Below are 15,929 nucleotides of genomic sequence, written 5' to 3'. Positions count from 1 at the left end.
TTCAAGCCTTGTTGTACCAGATGAAGTTCTGTTCCGGGAGTGGTTATGGGTGTTAGCAAAAAAAAGCGAGCTGGACCGACAGTATATTCAACATACCATGAACTTGTCAAACTTGTCCGAGTCATTGTACAGATATTGCATAGATGCTTGTAATGAGGGTTGCAGGACGTCTCTATCATGTCTAAAGAGGTACATAACAATACCTACAATCCACGTTTGGACCAGTTAAGAGCATTTCAGATAAGGAACAAATACGCTTCCGACGAACTCACCCCATACGACAGCAGCGAATACAGGGTATGCATGTGGGGGTTGAGCTATAACATTCTTCTTTACAGCTAAAGAAGCCAATCCAATCATAATTCTTGCAAACACATACAAGCTGATCTAAATTTGTACGAGGCTTGTGTTAAGTTCAATTCAAAGAACTCAAAATCCAAACAATGCTATTGGTACCTGTTGATTAACAGCTGTATCTTCACCGAAAATTATATAACCTCCTACTATGCCAGCAACAAAAGCGTCACCTTGATTCTCCACCCCTCTCAGCTTTTTGAGCACGAGCAAAACACTCTTGTATATCGTCACAAATAGAGCGAGGTTTTTCGAGTGGGTATATGTTGCCTTCATTGCAAATCTCAGCTTATCCTTCACACTATAATGTCAAAGGAAAAAATCATGGGGCCGTTGAGTTTTTTTGCGAGATCACGTTTAAAGAGAGACGAATCGTTGAGTTTCAAGCAACGGAGAGCTCAATTCGTGAGCATATAATCCATTTCCTCCTTCAAATCCACTCAACACCTAATCGGTTTCATCACTCGCCAATATGGCAACCCGAAAAAAAATCTCTGGGCGAAAAGAGCTGAGATGATTTCATTTCTTTTGGGCCATTACCTTCCATTTCTAAACAGAAAGGACATGACCAGGGCATGTGGAAATCGTATCTTCGCGCCATATACAGCACCATTTCGGAAACCCTTGACAATGCTCAACACATCATGATATTTCTGGCTATTCAGTCCATGCGGGAAAAGTTTGTTAGATCGAACTAGTTGTTCGATTGCAAGCTCATGTATGCACTGCAAGCTTTACCTCGCCAGGAACTTGTCAAAGGCTTCCATTGTCTCGCAATGGCCGTATACCTCACAAATTCAACTTTCAAAATGTGAGCACATGCAAAATGTGAAAACGAAGAACGTGAAAATGTTTTCAGGAATCAAGACTAAAGGCAGAGATAGACGCGTCTTAATATTTAAATAATTTAGACACATCGCAAAAACACTTATGCGCCAGTTGTGCGTGATCGATTTTCCAGACTGATTTTCTGTAATCTATTTATATGTGACAAACCGGAGACATTTCATCATCACAATATTTCAGATGGGAGGATTATGAGCTATACGCGTATGGCCAAGTGTTTTATAGATGGGGGATGAAAGGCAGGTTATAGGAAATCCCCAGCATTCATTGACAGTCAAAGGTTGCGGGTTGGAGCAATCGTTGAGAAGTTGATTGAGTAGACTACTGTCTAGCTATTGCTCTTTTGGTTGAAGTGCCATCAACCTGTCAGTCCGTCCAGTAGTCGTTCGTTTTCGGCCGTTCTAACATACTGTGAAAGGCCTCCAATTGACAAGGAGGAAGCGATAATCATACTTGAGCCTTTCTGAATGTTTGAAAGATTGTCGCGGTGAAAAGGCCAAGATGCCAATGTCATGATGCCAAAGTAGATGCAAATAGTGTTAAACATGAGCAAAAGCAAAACAAAACCCCTCACATCGTGTATCTCACATGTCTTGAGTGTCTCTGTATCAAAACACACGACATTCCCAGACGAATGAAACGAACAATTCATCGGAATCCCATACCGACAATTATTGCAAGCAACCGTTATTCGATTTCTCCGACCATACACAAGCTCCAGACCACGGCCCAGCACCCGTCAATACTCCAACCGTCACTTGACTGATTTTAGGAGCAAATAACCAAGACTCCGTATCGATCAATACTTTGGCAACATCACGTCCTGTGACACGAATCCTTGTGCTTTTGTATGCTCAAAGGCCATTTTCTCCGTCATCACCACCAGCGGTTGAAGAATAAGCTAGAGAGACGGAGACGGTGCTAATATTAGATGGCAAAGTCAGTCGAACGACTGTTAAATTGCCACCTTTTAGCAGGTTTTTTGGCATCAGATGAATGAATGCGATCAGGATTCATGATAGCGAAACCATCGATCTGAAAATAGTTTCTATAGATGACAAGACTCCAGCAATGCCATGTCGTATTCCAAAACGTAAGCACAGTCAGATTCTCGGCAAGCAGGAGTAGAAGTAGCGAGTGTCAAGGCAGCCACCAGATCTCTCACCACGAAATGCGACTATAAAGAAACAAAGATCTTCCAATTTAGAAGATGATGGAACCGGCAGAAATAGGAGACCGTTATACAAAAGAACCTTTGTCTCTTGTTTTCGGCCTTTGTTAGACAGTTTGCTGGCGATGTCTGGGCAGAAACCAAAAAACTATACACAATCCATTGACCATCCCAACCAAACCCTGATCCATCCAAAAATATGAGTAGTATATCTTGTTGCTCCAGTTTGCATATAATACAAGAGTTTTTAGAATAAACAAAGGTTTCTATTTATTTGAAAAGAGTAGAAGTCAGTACTTCCAAACACGTCTCTTTCCAGCCAAAGCATCAACCCACCAAAAAAAGGGAACCCCACAGCCAGCCAGCACATCAACGACGATGTATCCTACCCCCACCACCACGAGCAGGTAACGACTTGAACTGCAACTCTCTCACACCTCTTCTCTGTTTCTTTCTCTCCTCACCTCCCTCGCCATCTCCACCAGGCATATCACGCCCGCCACTCATAGAATCTCCAAATTTACTATTATATCCACCTCTACTAGCACCTCTGCCTCTTCCACCTCTAGCGCCGCTTCGTCCGCCTCTTCCACCATCATTATTATCAAAATCGTCAAAGTCTCTACCACCACCGCGTTTATCACCACGTCTTGGTTTAGCTGGCATATCAAACGTTATTGATTTGGAGCCAGTTGAGAATGAGGATGTTGTGTTGTCTCGGATGTAGTTGTTGCTGTGTCGGGCCTTGGTATGTACCATATCACGAAGGGTTGGTTGTTGATATGGTGCTGAGTTGTTGTTGTATCTTTGGTTGCCACCATCATTATGGCTATTGGTATTATTATTGTTGTTCCGATCCTTGTAGTTTGGTTTCTGGAATGGTGTTGTTGACGGAGTGATTGTTTGAGTGGGTGGTGGTTTGGTACGTTGATTGTTGTATCGACGATTATCATATTCTGTGAGAAAAGGCGATTCGTTAGATTTTCAGAAGTCATAGGGCCTCAGGAAACTCTATTTTTGTCTCACCTCCTTCAGAATCTTCACCGTCTTCATCGTCATCATCTGACGAGACATCACTTCCATGACCTTCACGTTCTTCTTCCTCTTCTAAATCAGCATTCCCACCTTCAAGAGCAGCATCGTCGTCTTCGTCCTCCTGCTCTTCTTCCCGTTGGTGACGTTTCTTCGTCTAAATGAAGTGCAAGAAAAAAGCTAATTAAAAACCTCTGCGAGAAGCAAATTCAATCCTTCCAATACAATACATACAGTCGGATGCAACAACTTGTACTCCAGAGCCGTCTGATCAACCTCATAATCTTCATCCTCAAACATGGCCTTGAATCGATCATCAGACAATGGTGTAGCCGAAACCTCATTATTCTTGGCAGCCTTCTTCTTGGCTCTGCCATTCATCGTAACATCACTATTACTTGTACTAGTAGCAGCTTTAGTATCAGCCAACAGCTGCTTCGCCAACTCTTTGTTGACTTTAGGCAGTTTCTTAATATCACGAATCCTAGTCTCTCGGTCCTTGTCGATACGAGCCTGTACTTTATTTTTGCGGTAAATGTCCAATTCAAAGGGATTTGCGATTGCACGGGCTTTTTCGTATAGACGGAGATCGACAAAGAAGCCGTGCATGTATGCTCGTAGGACGTTGGTGCCGATAAGGTGGTCGAGACCGAGACGGTTGAGTTCTTTACGGGTGATGAATTTGTAGTCGTCGTATAGGGTTTGGTTGGGATTTTCTTCTAATTCCTCCTGCAAAAGACAACCAGAAAGCATTCAGCAACAATACATTTCCAATAGATGCTGCCGCAAATGAGCTGCTAGACTCACAGTGAGGTTTTCGAGGAATGGACACCATCTTGGTGCAGGACCCAACGAAGGTATATAGTAGCTCAAGATTTGAACACCTTCATTTGCAACCAATATCAGTCCAGAGTTATCAATGACACAAACGTCATTGATGTCGTGAGTTGGTTCGATGGATGTGTATAGTTTTGTCTAGATAGCAGCAGACGAAGCAAGAAAATTAGTCAACGAAGGACGCTGAAAAAAAGCCAAGACTATCCCTGGACTACGTTTTGAAGGTGCTCACTGACTAGACACTTACATCATACTGATTCCATATCTTGAGCGTCTTTGTATCAGACGACACCACATTCCCCGAAGAATGAAACGACACATTCTTAATGGGAAACCCGTACTGATGATCCTTCCAAGCAACCGGCATCCGATTCCTCAAATCATACAGCAACACATGTCCAGAACTGGTTCCAACACCCATCAACAATCCATTTTCATGAAACGTCACTTGACTGATTTCAGGAAAGGATTCCAATATTACATTCGACGAAGCACTCATTGAGTTCAATACTTTGGCCACGTCCAGTTCTGCAACACGGGATTTTGTATTGTGGGAAGCCCAGAATTCGATGCGTCCGTCGTCGCCACCAGCTGCTGTTAGGGAATGGGCTGGAGAGACAGAGACTGTGTTTATGTTTGGGCATGATGTTATTATGGGGTTGAGGAAGCGTCCTTGCTCGAGGTTTAGACGCCATAGGTCTGGGCATGCACCACCGACAATGAGTTCTGAGGATGGGTAATGGAAGGCTAAATCACGTCCAAACTATGGAGAAAGGTGGGTTAAAAGCGAGCCGTATAAGTAAGGAGTTTACCTTTCGTTTTGCTCTTATTAACTTACCTTTGGCACACGAGTCTTGTAATGGATTCCAAACTGAGTATGGAACTCGAGTGACCTGTCAGACTGTAGTAGTACCGACTTTGTCCAATCTTCAGATAGGACCTATGACACGTTGGCGTTAGCACGATGTAATCGCTTAACTGTCGACCAACAACAGATACAACATACGATGAATTGAACATTCTCAGCGTCTGAATGTCGTTCAAACTTCATGGCCAGATCAGCTAGTTCATATACTCTGAGCATGGGCTTGTATACACCTATGAGCCGATGACAGAGAGAGTGTGAGGTGCACCTTTAAAATTCATACTTGTTCCTTTTTTGGCTTGCAAGGTTTACCTGTAGCCAGAATGTGTTTTCCATCAGGAGTGATCTTGACACGAGTAGAAGCTTCAGGGAATTCGAAATCCTGAATCAATTCGACACGATTCCTCCATTCTTTGATGAGAGAGCGTGTTGCGTTAGCATAGCCTCCGCGTCAAATGTGGTTTTTTTTTGCACATGCCCAAACATGTTGATGATCAAGGATGGTACCTGGATCTCGTTTGAGTTCGTCCTTCTTTTTGGCGGCTAGCCAGTCAGGAATGGCGGATCTTGTGGTGCTTGTGATGCCGTATACCTTGACATTGTTGGGCGATGAGACCTAATGATCGATTGCGATGTTGGTTGTTTGTTTAATGTAAACAAGGAAGAAAGCAATACAAATTGCAGTTTCCACACACCTGTAAGACCATGACCGAGTCACACTTTGCTGCAGTTTACGATCTTTAGCTTCCTTCAGTGAGCTTCCAAACCAACAAAAAAAAGCGAATAGAGCAGCGAAGTGGACAAACAAGTCTCAAATTTCTCGACTTTTACGAGTTTGTATCGATTAAAAAAGCAAACAAAACGCGTAACGCGATCGAGTATATATACATGATACGAAACATGTTCCATCCATTATACCTGTCAAGTTCGAAAAACATTCTCTTTCGATATAAACTGCTGACTCTAGCTCAAAGGGAAAAGAGAATATCAAATAATAATGGCCGACCACGATGAGGAGAGTGGTACTTTTGATGAATCTGCCATGGACACTGGCGAAGCTCCAGAGGCCCCTATTGAATTCAACGACCAGGTAGACATGTTGCCTCCTCTGCCTGGCCCTGATGTTAAACGGAAACTCGTATGGACTCGCATGAAGGTACTCATCATACACGTCTGTGTTCTCGTTCCTTCCTGCTCTTTTGCTACTTCTTGCGCTCGTATGCCATCAACATCAAAACCCAACATCTTACTCTGCTTTCGTACAAATCAACTAACACACATATCATTCAACAGGGATTCCCGTGGTGGCCAAGTCTTGTATGTTTATAGCATTCATTCGCTTTGATAATCGTTCCTACTCGCTGCATCCTTCCAACACACATCTTGAATCACACTCAAATCATCCACATAGGTTATGGATGCTGCTTTGGAAGGTGCTCTACCATTACACATTCGCAAACAGAAGCGTGGAAAAGATGTCACTAGCTGCTATCACTTTGGAGAAGCCGGTGATGTGTAAGTATTCTAACCTCCACTCGTTTTGTGCCTTGTTCTTTCACCCCCTTCCCAATTATAACCCAATCTAACAACACGCAACCATACCATAACAGGAACTGGTACAAAGCAAACGACATGCGAGACTATGAAGACTATAAACCTCAAGTCCTGGCAAAGAAACCCAAATTAAAACTATGGACTGAAGCATTCGCTCAATCAGAACGGCCTGATGCTTTGACTCTATTCGACAAACGATGGGATATTGTACCCGCAAGCAACTTGAAGATAACCATCAAACCTCCGTCCGAAAAGAAACCAAAGAAACCTAAACAGGATCGACGTGCTACTACCAGTGTCATGGAAGAAGACGAAGACGAGTCTGGTAACAATAGGAGACATTCCGAACCTGTAAAGCAACCAAGGAAGAGCAGGAAGAGAGCTGAAGAGGTTGAAGATGAACCAGCAGAGGTATGATAGTGGTTGTTTTGGTAGTGCCTCATGCATCGATACTTCAGATCTGACTTCTTTCCTCTTCCTTCCTAAACAGCCACCCAAGAAGAAGAAGAAGATTGCAGAGAAGGCCAAGAAGGATGAAGTATGGATGTATTTTGCTTTATTGGTCAAGAAAGTCATACTCTTCTAGCTGGTCGTTCTAACCATACGTACTCCATGTCTGCCTTTCTTAGCCCGAACCTGCTGAGACTGCCGGAGGTCCAGAGACAGGCACGTAAATGATATACAATAGTCCGAGAGTGATTCTTGTCTAACATTCAAATGTTTCAAACAGAGGAGGAACAACACGAGCGTATGATGAAGCTCCGTGCTAAACTCCAGAAGTTTTGGCAAAAGCTTGATCGCTCAGAGCCGGTAAGCGTGTGTCTTGGATTGCGAGGACTTACTCTGCCTTGATCAGGCGATCTTTTTGTCTCCACTCACATATCATCTACTTTTTGTTTAGCTGGATGACAAGGATTATAGTAAAGCAGATTCAGCCCTCAAAGCTGTTGAAAATTTTCACGATGATGGTCGTATGCCGGCTGTTAATCTCATTAAGGTAGCAAAAAAACTGGGATAAACCCCAGAATTAGTCGAGGTCATCCAACTCATGAATATTACCTTGTTCCAGAACACCAAGATTGGCAAAGTCATCAAATATCTATCTAAATCCGGAGACAAGGTTACAGGCGACAAGTATGAAGTTATCCCACGATCTGTGAAACTCATGGAAAAGTGGGCTACCTTTTATACCGGTGATAACGACAAAGCAGATACCAAAGCTCCTGGTGATAAGCCTGCATTGTCGAATGACGATAAGGGCAAAGAAGCAGAAGCTGTTGCTCCTGCTGCCGATGCAGCTCCAGCTCCAGCTGCTGATGATGGATCTGATCCAACAACATCGACAGCCGCCCCTACTCCAACTATTGCTAATGGCCATGCTGCTGATTATGAAGAAGGGGACTCTGCAAAGAGTGCTGCCTCAATATCCTAAATGAAAAAGTAAACAAAAAACACTAAAAAAAGATATTATAGTTGTCGCACCTCGCTTTTTTTACTAACACACACACATACACAAACTTATGAAGAGACGAACGAAGAGGAGGGGAGATGGAGGCGAGAGAAATTTGCTTGATAGTGTTTTTTTTTCTTGTACAATTTTAAAAGAGAGCTCAAATTATATGTTTGCCGCAACGCATCTTATTTAATTGTTATCCTTGTTTTGGTTGATGTTCTGCTGTACGCTCTTCAATGCTTGAACTTACACAACGAGGTAAACGTCGGATTCAACATCAGAGTACATCAACGTGAAAAATGTTAATGATTCAAAGTTGACAGAGAACATTACACTGACAATGTTATTCGAAAGATTATGGCATCACGAGTCTAAAAACTTCCCAAAAAGGTTCGAAAAAAAGGAGATAACAATACGAAGAATGTCATGCTACCAAGACTCAGATCCAACCCAGTATCCAACTACCACTCCCCATAGATGAAAAATACGTCGAGAAAGATCTCAACACGTCAATTTGCAGTTCGTTTCTGGTCTCGTGGTTGTCGGTGACCTGTCATGAGAAGTGGCGGACCCCACCACCACCACAAGGAAATGTACTGCAAATGTGTGACTATTCCAGATCGTGGTTTACTTCAAGGGAATCCGAATTGGGGGTTATGCTGGATAGGTTAAGGATGCTGTTGAAAGGCATTGTTGAGAACTTACCAACGTGAATTCTTTGTTTTGCTGCTTTGCAATCTTTGTGACGACACGACTACGGAAAGAACACAACGAGACTTACGTTCGGGCAGCCAATATCATGATTGCAATCACACTATGAGAGATGGGGTTTTGCCAAGTTAGCCAACCATTCGCGCAAAAAAACTATATTTCAGACGATCGAATGATGCCCAGTCGTAGAAAAGATTACTGTCTGTGGGATGTAGAAGCCAAGACATGAAAGTCTGAGCGAGACTCCTTTGTTCACGAAAACTATTATAGAAACGATAGCAAAAAAATCAACGATCTTGCTACCGAATGGGTTCTCACCAACACCACAAGGACCACATATCAAGCCTTGATGATGGTAGCACTGATCATGATTTGCTGCGTGTAGTATATGCCGTTTTTGGCACACTGTTAGATGAGCATCGTAATGAAACTAAAGAGCACAAATATATCAGGATACTAGACTTTGATTCGACCCATCAACCACAGCACTCCCCATACATTCATGATCACATAAATTACTTGTAGAACGGTGTAACTCGGAATTCTAAATGACGAGAATTAGGATCTGCTGTTTCTTGACGAGTTGAAGCTTTTGATGTGAATGACTTGCCTCATACTCTGCCATCGTCAGAACAAGAGAGATATGCTTGATTGCGACTAGTAAAGTTTCTATTTCGTCCAATTATCAAGCTACGAGACTTTGATTTGATGTATTAAGTCGAGCACTCTCCATACTTCAGGTACTTACAAAGAAACTTTAGGATCCCATGTAGCTCGGAATTCGAGTTTCCGAGCACTAGCTTCTCCTGTCTGCAGAGCTACCTCATACCTCATCATCATCACAGCACGATAACGAGAGGATTGTGACAACTCCCGATAGTGTTTTGCATAACGACAATTCGCATTCGTTACGTCGGATATGTTTGGGCTGTAGCCTAGTGTCAACGAAGCACGAAGTAAACACTGTCAGTTTTTCTGCTGCTTTGTTGTGACGAGACAGTGCGATACAATCAAGCTACCAGACTCCGAAGCGACCCATTCAAAGCAACACTCCCCATACATTCAGCAGCATCTAAAGTACTTGTGGAACGACGCAACTCGTAATTAGAGTTTCCTCGTTTGTCGAAGACTCATGGCATCTGATGAACCGGAATTTATTTGTGTTCCTCCACCACGACGAGAAAAGTAGACTGCAACTTTGACTACTACGGATGGTGCTCGAGTCAATGCTTGAGCGTAGAAAAAACCAAAGTATGTTATGCCGGCTAGGTTTAGGATACGGTTGAGAGCTAACAAGGCCATTTGAGGAGATTTTACACGTCAGTTTTTGGTGCTCCAACGCTGAGACAATGCCAAAGGAAGCGTGACTTACATGCCGGAGCCAGGTTCACAAAGAAGCCATACTATGTGAGCTGGGAGACGAGAAATCAAGTTTCATAAAGGCGCCAAAAGAAACCAAATTGAAATCAAAGATGTATATCCTGTCACTCACAATAAAGAAGGCAACATTCGACACAAGTCTAGCCACTGGATCTCTGATCTCATTACTTCCGTTGTTGGGTGTTCTTCCCGCTCTAGTCGATAACGGAGACGGAAAAATCCCAACAGAGTTCCAAATCTTGCGTTGAGAATTCCAGAGTCTAACCCAATCTGAATGTAGATTGCCACTTCAAAGAGAGCGGTAAATTGCAGGCAAATCACGAAAAACACGATCATGTCGTCGGGTCAAAGCAACTCCAGAAATCACACGTTATGCACCGAGGAAGTAGAAGAATATGGTTGGCGCGATGTTCATGATAGGCAGGCGTTTTGGTGTTGGCTGCTGAAATGTGCACGAAAAGTTACGAAAGGACTGCGATTCGAGCTCGTGCGCCTGACAAAAAGGCTAGACAACCGTTAGATTAAAACGATATAAATGTCGCCTCTTTTGTAGGGGATTGTAGTGGATGGTAGTGGATTGTATTGAAATTCAAATTGAGATAAGTTTTGATGGCCAAAGAGGTCCCTCGAGAGAAACTGAACATGATCTGTCGATACAGCTGTATACAATCAATCCAGCCTTGGAAATCATCAATTGAGTATCAATTGAGTATCAGATCCCAGATCAGATCGACAAGAAGGGATAGACTTTGGCTCTCATTACACTATTACAGAGAGCTGAAGCGACAGGGTGTTTGGAATGTCGATCCATGAGCTACGCAAGCGACTCGGGAGCCGTTTACCAATTAGTAATTGAGAGTCAGCGTCTTGTTTAAGTATTGAAGCAACGAGCACACAGTGCTGTACACGTAATAAGCAGGGCTACTTCTTGAAGCTTGATACTTGAACTTGACAAAAGTACTTCAAAATTGAAATAGACTAAGTATAATTAGTTGCTTGAAGCAAGAGAAAATATCAAATATTCACAAATCATCAATAAGGAGCGAAAACGAGGATACTGTACAGAAGTCTTTTTAGAATCAAGCTACCAGACTCTGATGCGACCCATTCAAAGCAACACTCCCCATACGTTCAGGAGCATAAAAAGTACTTGTCGAGCGATGTAGCTCGTAATTCGAGTTCGCTCGTTTTATTTCCCCTGTTTGTCGATGACTCATGGTATCTGATGAGCCCGAATTTGCAGGTGCACCTCCACCACGACGAGAAAAGTAGACTGCAAACGTGACAACTCCGGATAGTGGTTGAGTCAGCGCTTGGGCGTAGAAGAAACCGAAGGATGTTATGCCGGCTAGGTTTAGGATGCGGTTGAGAGCTAACAAGTTCATTTGCAGAGATATTGAAGGTCAGTTTTGGTGCTCCAACGCTGCGACAATTCCAAAGGAGGCGAGGCTTACATGCTGGAGCCAGAATCACAAAGAAGCCACACTATGAGAAGTTGGGAGACAAAATAGTGAGTTCGCCAGCGACGTTAAAAAACCGCTATGAAATGAAAGACTTATATCCCGTCACTCACAATGAACAAGGCAACCTTTGACACGAATCTAGCCACTGGATCTCTGATATCATCACTTCCGTTGGTGGATGTTCTTCCCACTCTCGTCGATAAAGGAGACGGAACAATCCCAACAGAGTTTCTGATCTTGCGTTGAGAATTCCAGAGCGTAACCCCAATTTGGATGTAGATTGCCAAGTCAAAGAGAAACATGATTATGAGGGGGATGTAGAAGACACCGATACGAAGATCGGAGCGAGACGGTACAATCCTTCATGAACAAAAGTTTGAAAACCTAAACACAAAAAATTCCAGAATCCGTGTCATACCAGCACCATAGTGTAGCATCACCATAGGCACCCACTGCAGCCAGCACAGAAGACGTAATTAGAGTGACACTGAAAATGATTGCCGAGTACATTAAATCCAGTTTCGGTAAATCGTCAATTGAATATCGGAATGAGAGCACGAGGAGGACGTTGACTGCCATAGCACTATTCCATAAAGCGGATGCGATGTAAAATGTCTGGATTGCCCATCCTTGAGCTATGCAAATTGACGATGCGGTGCCGTCTGTGTTGCTTAGGGCGCCGTTGACTGTGTGAATACGAGTTAGTATATATATGGTTTATGAGAGTAACCATGCATTAAAGCGAGTGGTTTGAAACCTGGATATTGGGCGAAAACCGTTGCCAGTGATGTGAAAAAGTCGGAAACTAAGGCAAGAAAGTGGGGTTGACTGATGTTGGGTCTGCGAAACATAGGCCGATAGTTGTCCAGCTATTGACACTATCGACCTTCCATAAACCGTATGAAATAACCTGCTTTTCACTGAGTGGACGTACCTGCCAACAGTAACGTTATTCGATTATGGTCCTTTCTTGGGTTTTTGAAGAGAATGTGATAGATGACAACGGACGATGCAATGAGAGACAACAGAGACGTTATCTAGAGAATAAGACATGTGAATTCAGAAGCCGGCCCTTCTCTGTCTCTCTGCTTCTCTTGTAGAGAAAACAAAACTGAAGGAATGTATTTCGGTTTCTGCTAGAGTAGCTACTGCATGGACGTACCTGCACTGTGACATGCAAAGACATTAGTTGTGGGTCCGAGAAGCCCATTTTATATATCCAACTTTCGACACTGAAAGGTGTTTGCAAAGTCGAGTTGCGTCAACCCATCCGAAAAATCAAACACCCCTTTGTTTGACCGAAACGTGTGTGATTGGAATGGAAACGGAAGACTTGTGGGATGCAATGATTTTGGACCTCCGGTATCTACAATAGTTCAGGACCTGACAGCTGAAAGACCTTGTCATGACTCGAATGCGATTGATACAGGGGATCCCTTTCGAAATCATAACTTTGGTACTGTGTCCGAGGTCCGAACACTTCGAGCATTTGACGTGATAATTCGTTTATGTATTTTACACGGTTCTATGATCCTCGCAGTCGTCATCGCGTACTCTTCAACGTTTGTCGCTCATCAATTTTGCAGAGACATTCCGACCCCCTGTTTCATATACGAACATCATACCGAAGAACGCCGAACTCAGCTCAATTCTGTCAATTGCTTGCAACATTTACTATTTATGGCTTCATTTATTCCAGTATTTACACGCTTCTTTCATGCCTCCGAACACTCAGCTGTTGCAAGTAGAATAACAGGTGGTGTCACTCTGGCATTTACAGATTTTTCTTTTGAAGGAGGTTTTAAGAATGATCCTGGCTGACTCTTCCTCGTCCATACTCGATTGAAGTATATGATTGTGGTGGTCAGTCCAGACAATGGTTCAGTTAGAGCCTGGGCAAGGAAAAATCCATACTGACTAATCCCCAAGAGGTTTAAAATACGGTTCAAGCTTGCTGGAGCAAATGTGATGAAGAATCCAACCTGAAATTAGGGTTTAGTGGTTATTAACCAAACTTTTGACCAAAAAAAAATGTTTCTCAATACACTTACTATAAAAAGAGCCACCTTGGACGTATACCTCCTTATCCGATCTCGTGAGTCGTTATTTTGAGCCTCAGCTACACTGCTACGCCGTCTGCTACGAGTATCAACACTGGGACGTCGAATAGAACCCGTTTTTGAAAATGATGACTCTCGTACTCTATCAATAGCCGACCCTCGTCGAGGCATATTAATTGCAGTATGTCCTTGCCCCATCATAGTAGAGTCAACCGAGTTCCGACCATTTACAGTAGCAGTAAAATACGAATTGATCCCTACATCAGGCTTTGCAAGGCTAAGTCTCAATGAGTTCTGCGACTTGTATAAGGTCCATCCAATCCATAGGTAGACTGCGAGATTGAATGCAAACATAATCCAGAGAGGCCCGTAGAAGAGCAGGAGACGTAGATCGCCGTAAGCGGGCATAATCCAGCACCACAGCGTCGAATTCCCGTAGACTCCTGCGTGAGCTGCTACAGCAGCTGATATAATTGTCGATGGGAAAATGACCATCCCGTAGTACTTGTCGAGTTTTGGGAGTTGGTCGATTCGGACGTTGAATGCAAGCACCAGCAAAACGTTTAATGCCATGGCAGAGTTCCTAGATTTTCATGTTAAAACCCAGTTTGCTGCAATACAAATAAGTATAATGCCACGACTTGCCAGCATGCCGAAGCAATAAAGAATGTCTGAATCCCAAAGGCTTGAGCCACACATGCAGTGCTTGAGACTGTGGGATAACCACTAGACAGGAAGCCACTGATAGGATATTGAGCAAAGACAGTCGACAACGCTGTCAGCAGATCAGACACTAGAAAGATTTGGAATTTTCAAATTCAGGATATAAAAGCCTCATCAAAATTCTTCAAGCTCGCAAAGCAACTTACGAGCTAAGAAGGCGGTTATCCGATTTTGCTGTCTTCTTTTTACATCATACCATATATGGCCAAGAACTGTCAATGCTCCAATTATGGAGAGGATGGCAGTCACTTGCACTGATACGTTAAGCGACAATAGTTGACCATCAGTGAACCCCATTGGTTTTTTGTGAACTTTAGCATTAGAACGATTTCGTAGGGGCGTGTTTTCTGATTGATGGCCCCTTTCAGAGTGACTGCCAGAAGATCTAGGTCGATTTAACAAATACTGGATTTCGCAAAGGTTGTTGGTCCAAGTGCCTGAGGGGTATTGCCAAAAATCCTCAATCCTGCGGGTCCGCGTTTGAAGCGATACCTAACATAAAGGGTCAAGCGGAAGTGGATCGTCCTGGGCGTCTTGATTTTCGCGACTCTGTGATTACTTCCCTGCTTTGCTGTTTTGTATTCTGGAAAACTGACTCATACCGAACAAATGACGCAACAACAAAATACTCTGCCACCGAGAGATACCACTAGGTACAAAGTGACTGTGACGTGCATCATATTCATAGTTATTATATTTGTTTTAATGTCGCGCTGATCGCTTACTGTACTTCCTGACTTGTGAGTTCTCGTGACGTTGCTATTTCAAGACACCCCGAAAGTAAATTATTGACGGCACAAACGCGGCCAGAGGATCAGTCAAAGCTTGAAGAGATACATTTGAGTATTGTCTGTGAGCCTCAAGCTTAGGACTCTGTATACACCACAATGAATTCTTACGCCAGCATACACAATACACAGCAATGTTGGACTACCACTTGGAAAGAGCAATTGATGATAAAATGAGCAATTACGATAGATACGTTAGTCAATCGAAGACACGCTTTGTTGGGACTTTAAGTGTTAGCAACTGCTGTTAGCATCGCCTGAAACTTCACTCACCAACGCGTGAAATGCGTGATAAATGCTGTGAATGCAGGTCTTTGCAGCAAGCCATGAAGTTGAAAGTCCTTTCAGTGTTGCTGTTGCCAGGATTAACTTCCTGAAAAGCTCACTACTCACAGTCACCCGATTGACGAGAGAAACAAGTACTCCATCACAGATAGGCTGAAAGTCACGGCTCTGGCAAGAATATGTATTAGACGGATGCTTACCATGGCTCTCTGTATTGAATCTCTTATAATGGACACGACGCCCTTCACAATTGATTGGTTATTTGCTGCCTCCACTTACATACCTTGTATCTGAGGAGTTACGATTACTGTCCTGACCCGTACCCCGTAAATCGTGACATGATACCAGTACCATGTCTCCCAAACCTTCCCAATTTGGTAAACCTAGGCTTTATCGTAGATCGTAGA

At 43.3% G+C, this 15,929-nt stretch overlaps 6 protein-coding genes across 6 annotated transcripts; 1 reads left to right on the top strand and 5 right to left on the bottom strand.

The window, feature by feature from the left end:
* Position 1: 1 nt before the first annotated feature.
* Positions 2-1,121, bottom strand: SmJEL517_g02623 (uncharacterized protein; the record flags this gene model as incomplete). The annotated part of the gene is made up of 6 exons (XM_031168551.1): positions 2-28; positions 97-203; positions 273-387; positions 457-655; positions 895-1,011; positions 1,093-1,121. The coding sequence occupies 6 exons, from the start codon at positions 1,119-1,121 to the stop codon at positions 2-4; spliced, it is 594 nt and encodes a 197-aa protein (XP_031025546.1).
* Positions 1,122-2,740: 1,619 nt separating this feature from the next.
* Positions 2,741-5,812, bottom strand: SmJEL517_g02622 (uncharacterized protein; the record flags this gene model as incomplete). Its single annotated transcript, XM_031168550.1, has 10 exons — positions 2,741-3,327; positions 3,398-3,560; positions 3,638-4,132; positions 4,211-4,378; positions 4,488-5,003; positions 5,079-5,180; positions 5,247-5,338; positions 5,418-5,516; positions 5,613-5,721; positions 5,801-5,812. The coding sequence occupies 10 exons, from the start codon at positions 5,810-5,812 to the stop codon at positions 2,741-2,743; spliced, it is 2,343 nt and encodes a 780-aa protein (XP_031025547.1).
* A 290-nt stretch (positions 5,813-6,102) lies between these two features.
* On the top strand, positions 6,103-8,091 carry SmJEL517_g02621 (uncharacterized protein; the record flags this gene model as incomplete). The annotated part of the gene is made up of 9 exons (XM_031168549.1): positions 6,103-6,261; positions 6,399-6,422; positions 6,517-6,620; positions 6,716-7,070; positions 7,150-7,197; positions 7,289-7,313; positions 7,390-7,469; positions 7,561-7,656; positions 7,729-8,091. 9 exons carry the CDS (start codon positions 6,103-6,105, stop codon positions 8,089-8,091), a joined length of 1,254 nt encoding a protein of 417 aa, XP_031025566.1.
* Positions 8,092-11,282: 3,191 nt separating this feature from the next.
* On the bottom strand, positions 11,283-12,876 carry SmJEL517_g02620 (uncharacterized protein; the record flags this gene model as incomplete). Its single annotated transcript, XM_031168548.1, has 7 exons — positions 11,283-11,575; positions 11,658-11,688; positions 11,777-12,026; positions 12,085-12,352; positions 12,424-12,471; positions 12,601-12,703; positions 12,829-12,876. 7 exons carry the CDS (start codon positions 12,874-12,876, stop codon positions 11,283-11,285), a joined length of 1,041 nt encoding a protein of 346 aa, XP_031025567.1.
* Positions 12,877-13,381: 505 nt separating this feature from the next.
* SmJEL517_g02619 (uncharacterized protein) lies at positions 13,382-14,299 on the bottom strand (the record flags this gene model as incomplete). Its single annotated transcript, XM_031168547.1, has 2 exons — positions 13,382-13,648; positions 13,718-14,299. The coding sequence occupies 2 exons, from the start codon at positions 14,297-14,299 to the stop codon at positions 13,382-13,384; spliced, it is 849 nt and encodes a 282-aa protein (XP_031025479.1).
* Positions 14,300-14,322: 23 nt separating this feature from the next.
* Positions 14,323-14,746, bottom strand: SmJEL517_g02618 (uncharacterized protein; the record flags this gene model as incomplete). Its single annotated transcript, XM_031168546.1, has 2 exons — positions 14,323-14,519; positions 14,596-14,746. 2 exons carry the CDS (start codon positions 14,744-14,746, stop codon positions 14,323-14,325), a joined length of 348 nt encoding a protein of 115 aa, XP_031025478.1.
* Positions 14,747-15,929: the final 1,183 nt, after the last annotated feature.

The sequence above is a fragment of the Synchytrium microbalum genome (assembly GCF_006535985.1).
Source record: "Synchytrium microbalum strain JEL517 chromosome Unknown SmJEL517_scf0011, whole genome shotgun sequence".
NCBI classification, from domain to species: Eukaryota; Fungi; Chytridiomycota; class Chytridiomycetes; order Synchytriales; family Synchytriaceae; genus Synchytrium; species Synchytrium microbalum.
Note: the sequence above shows the minus strand (reverse complement) of the source record. Positions and strands in the feature narration are given on the sequence as shown.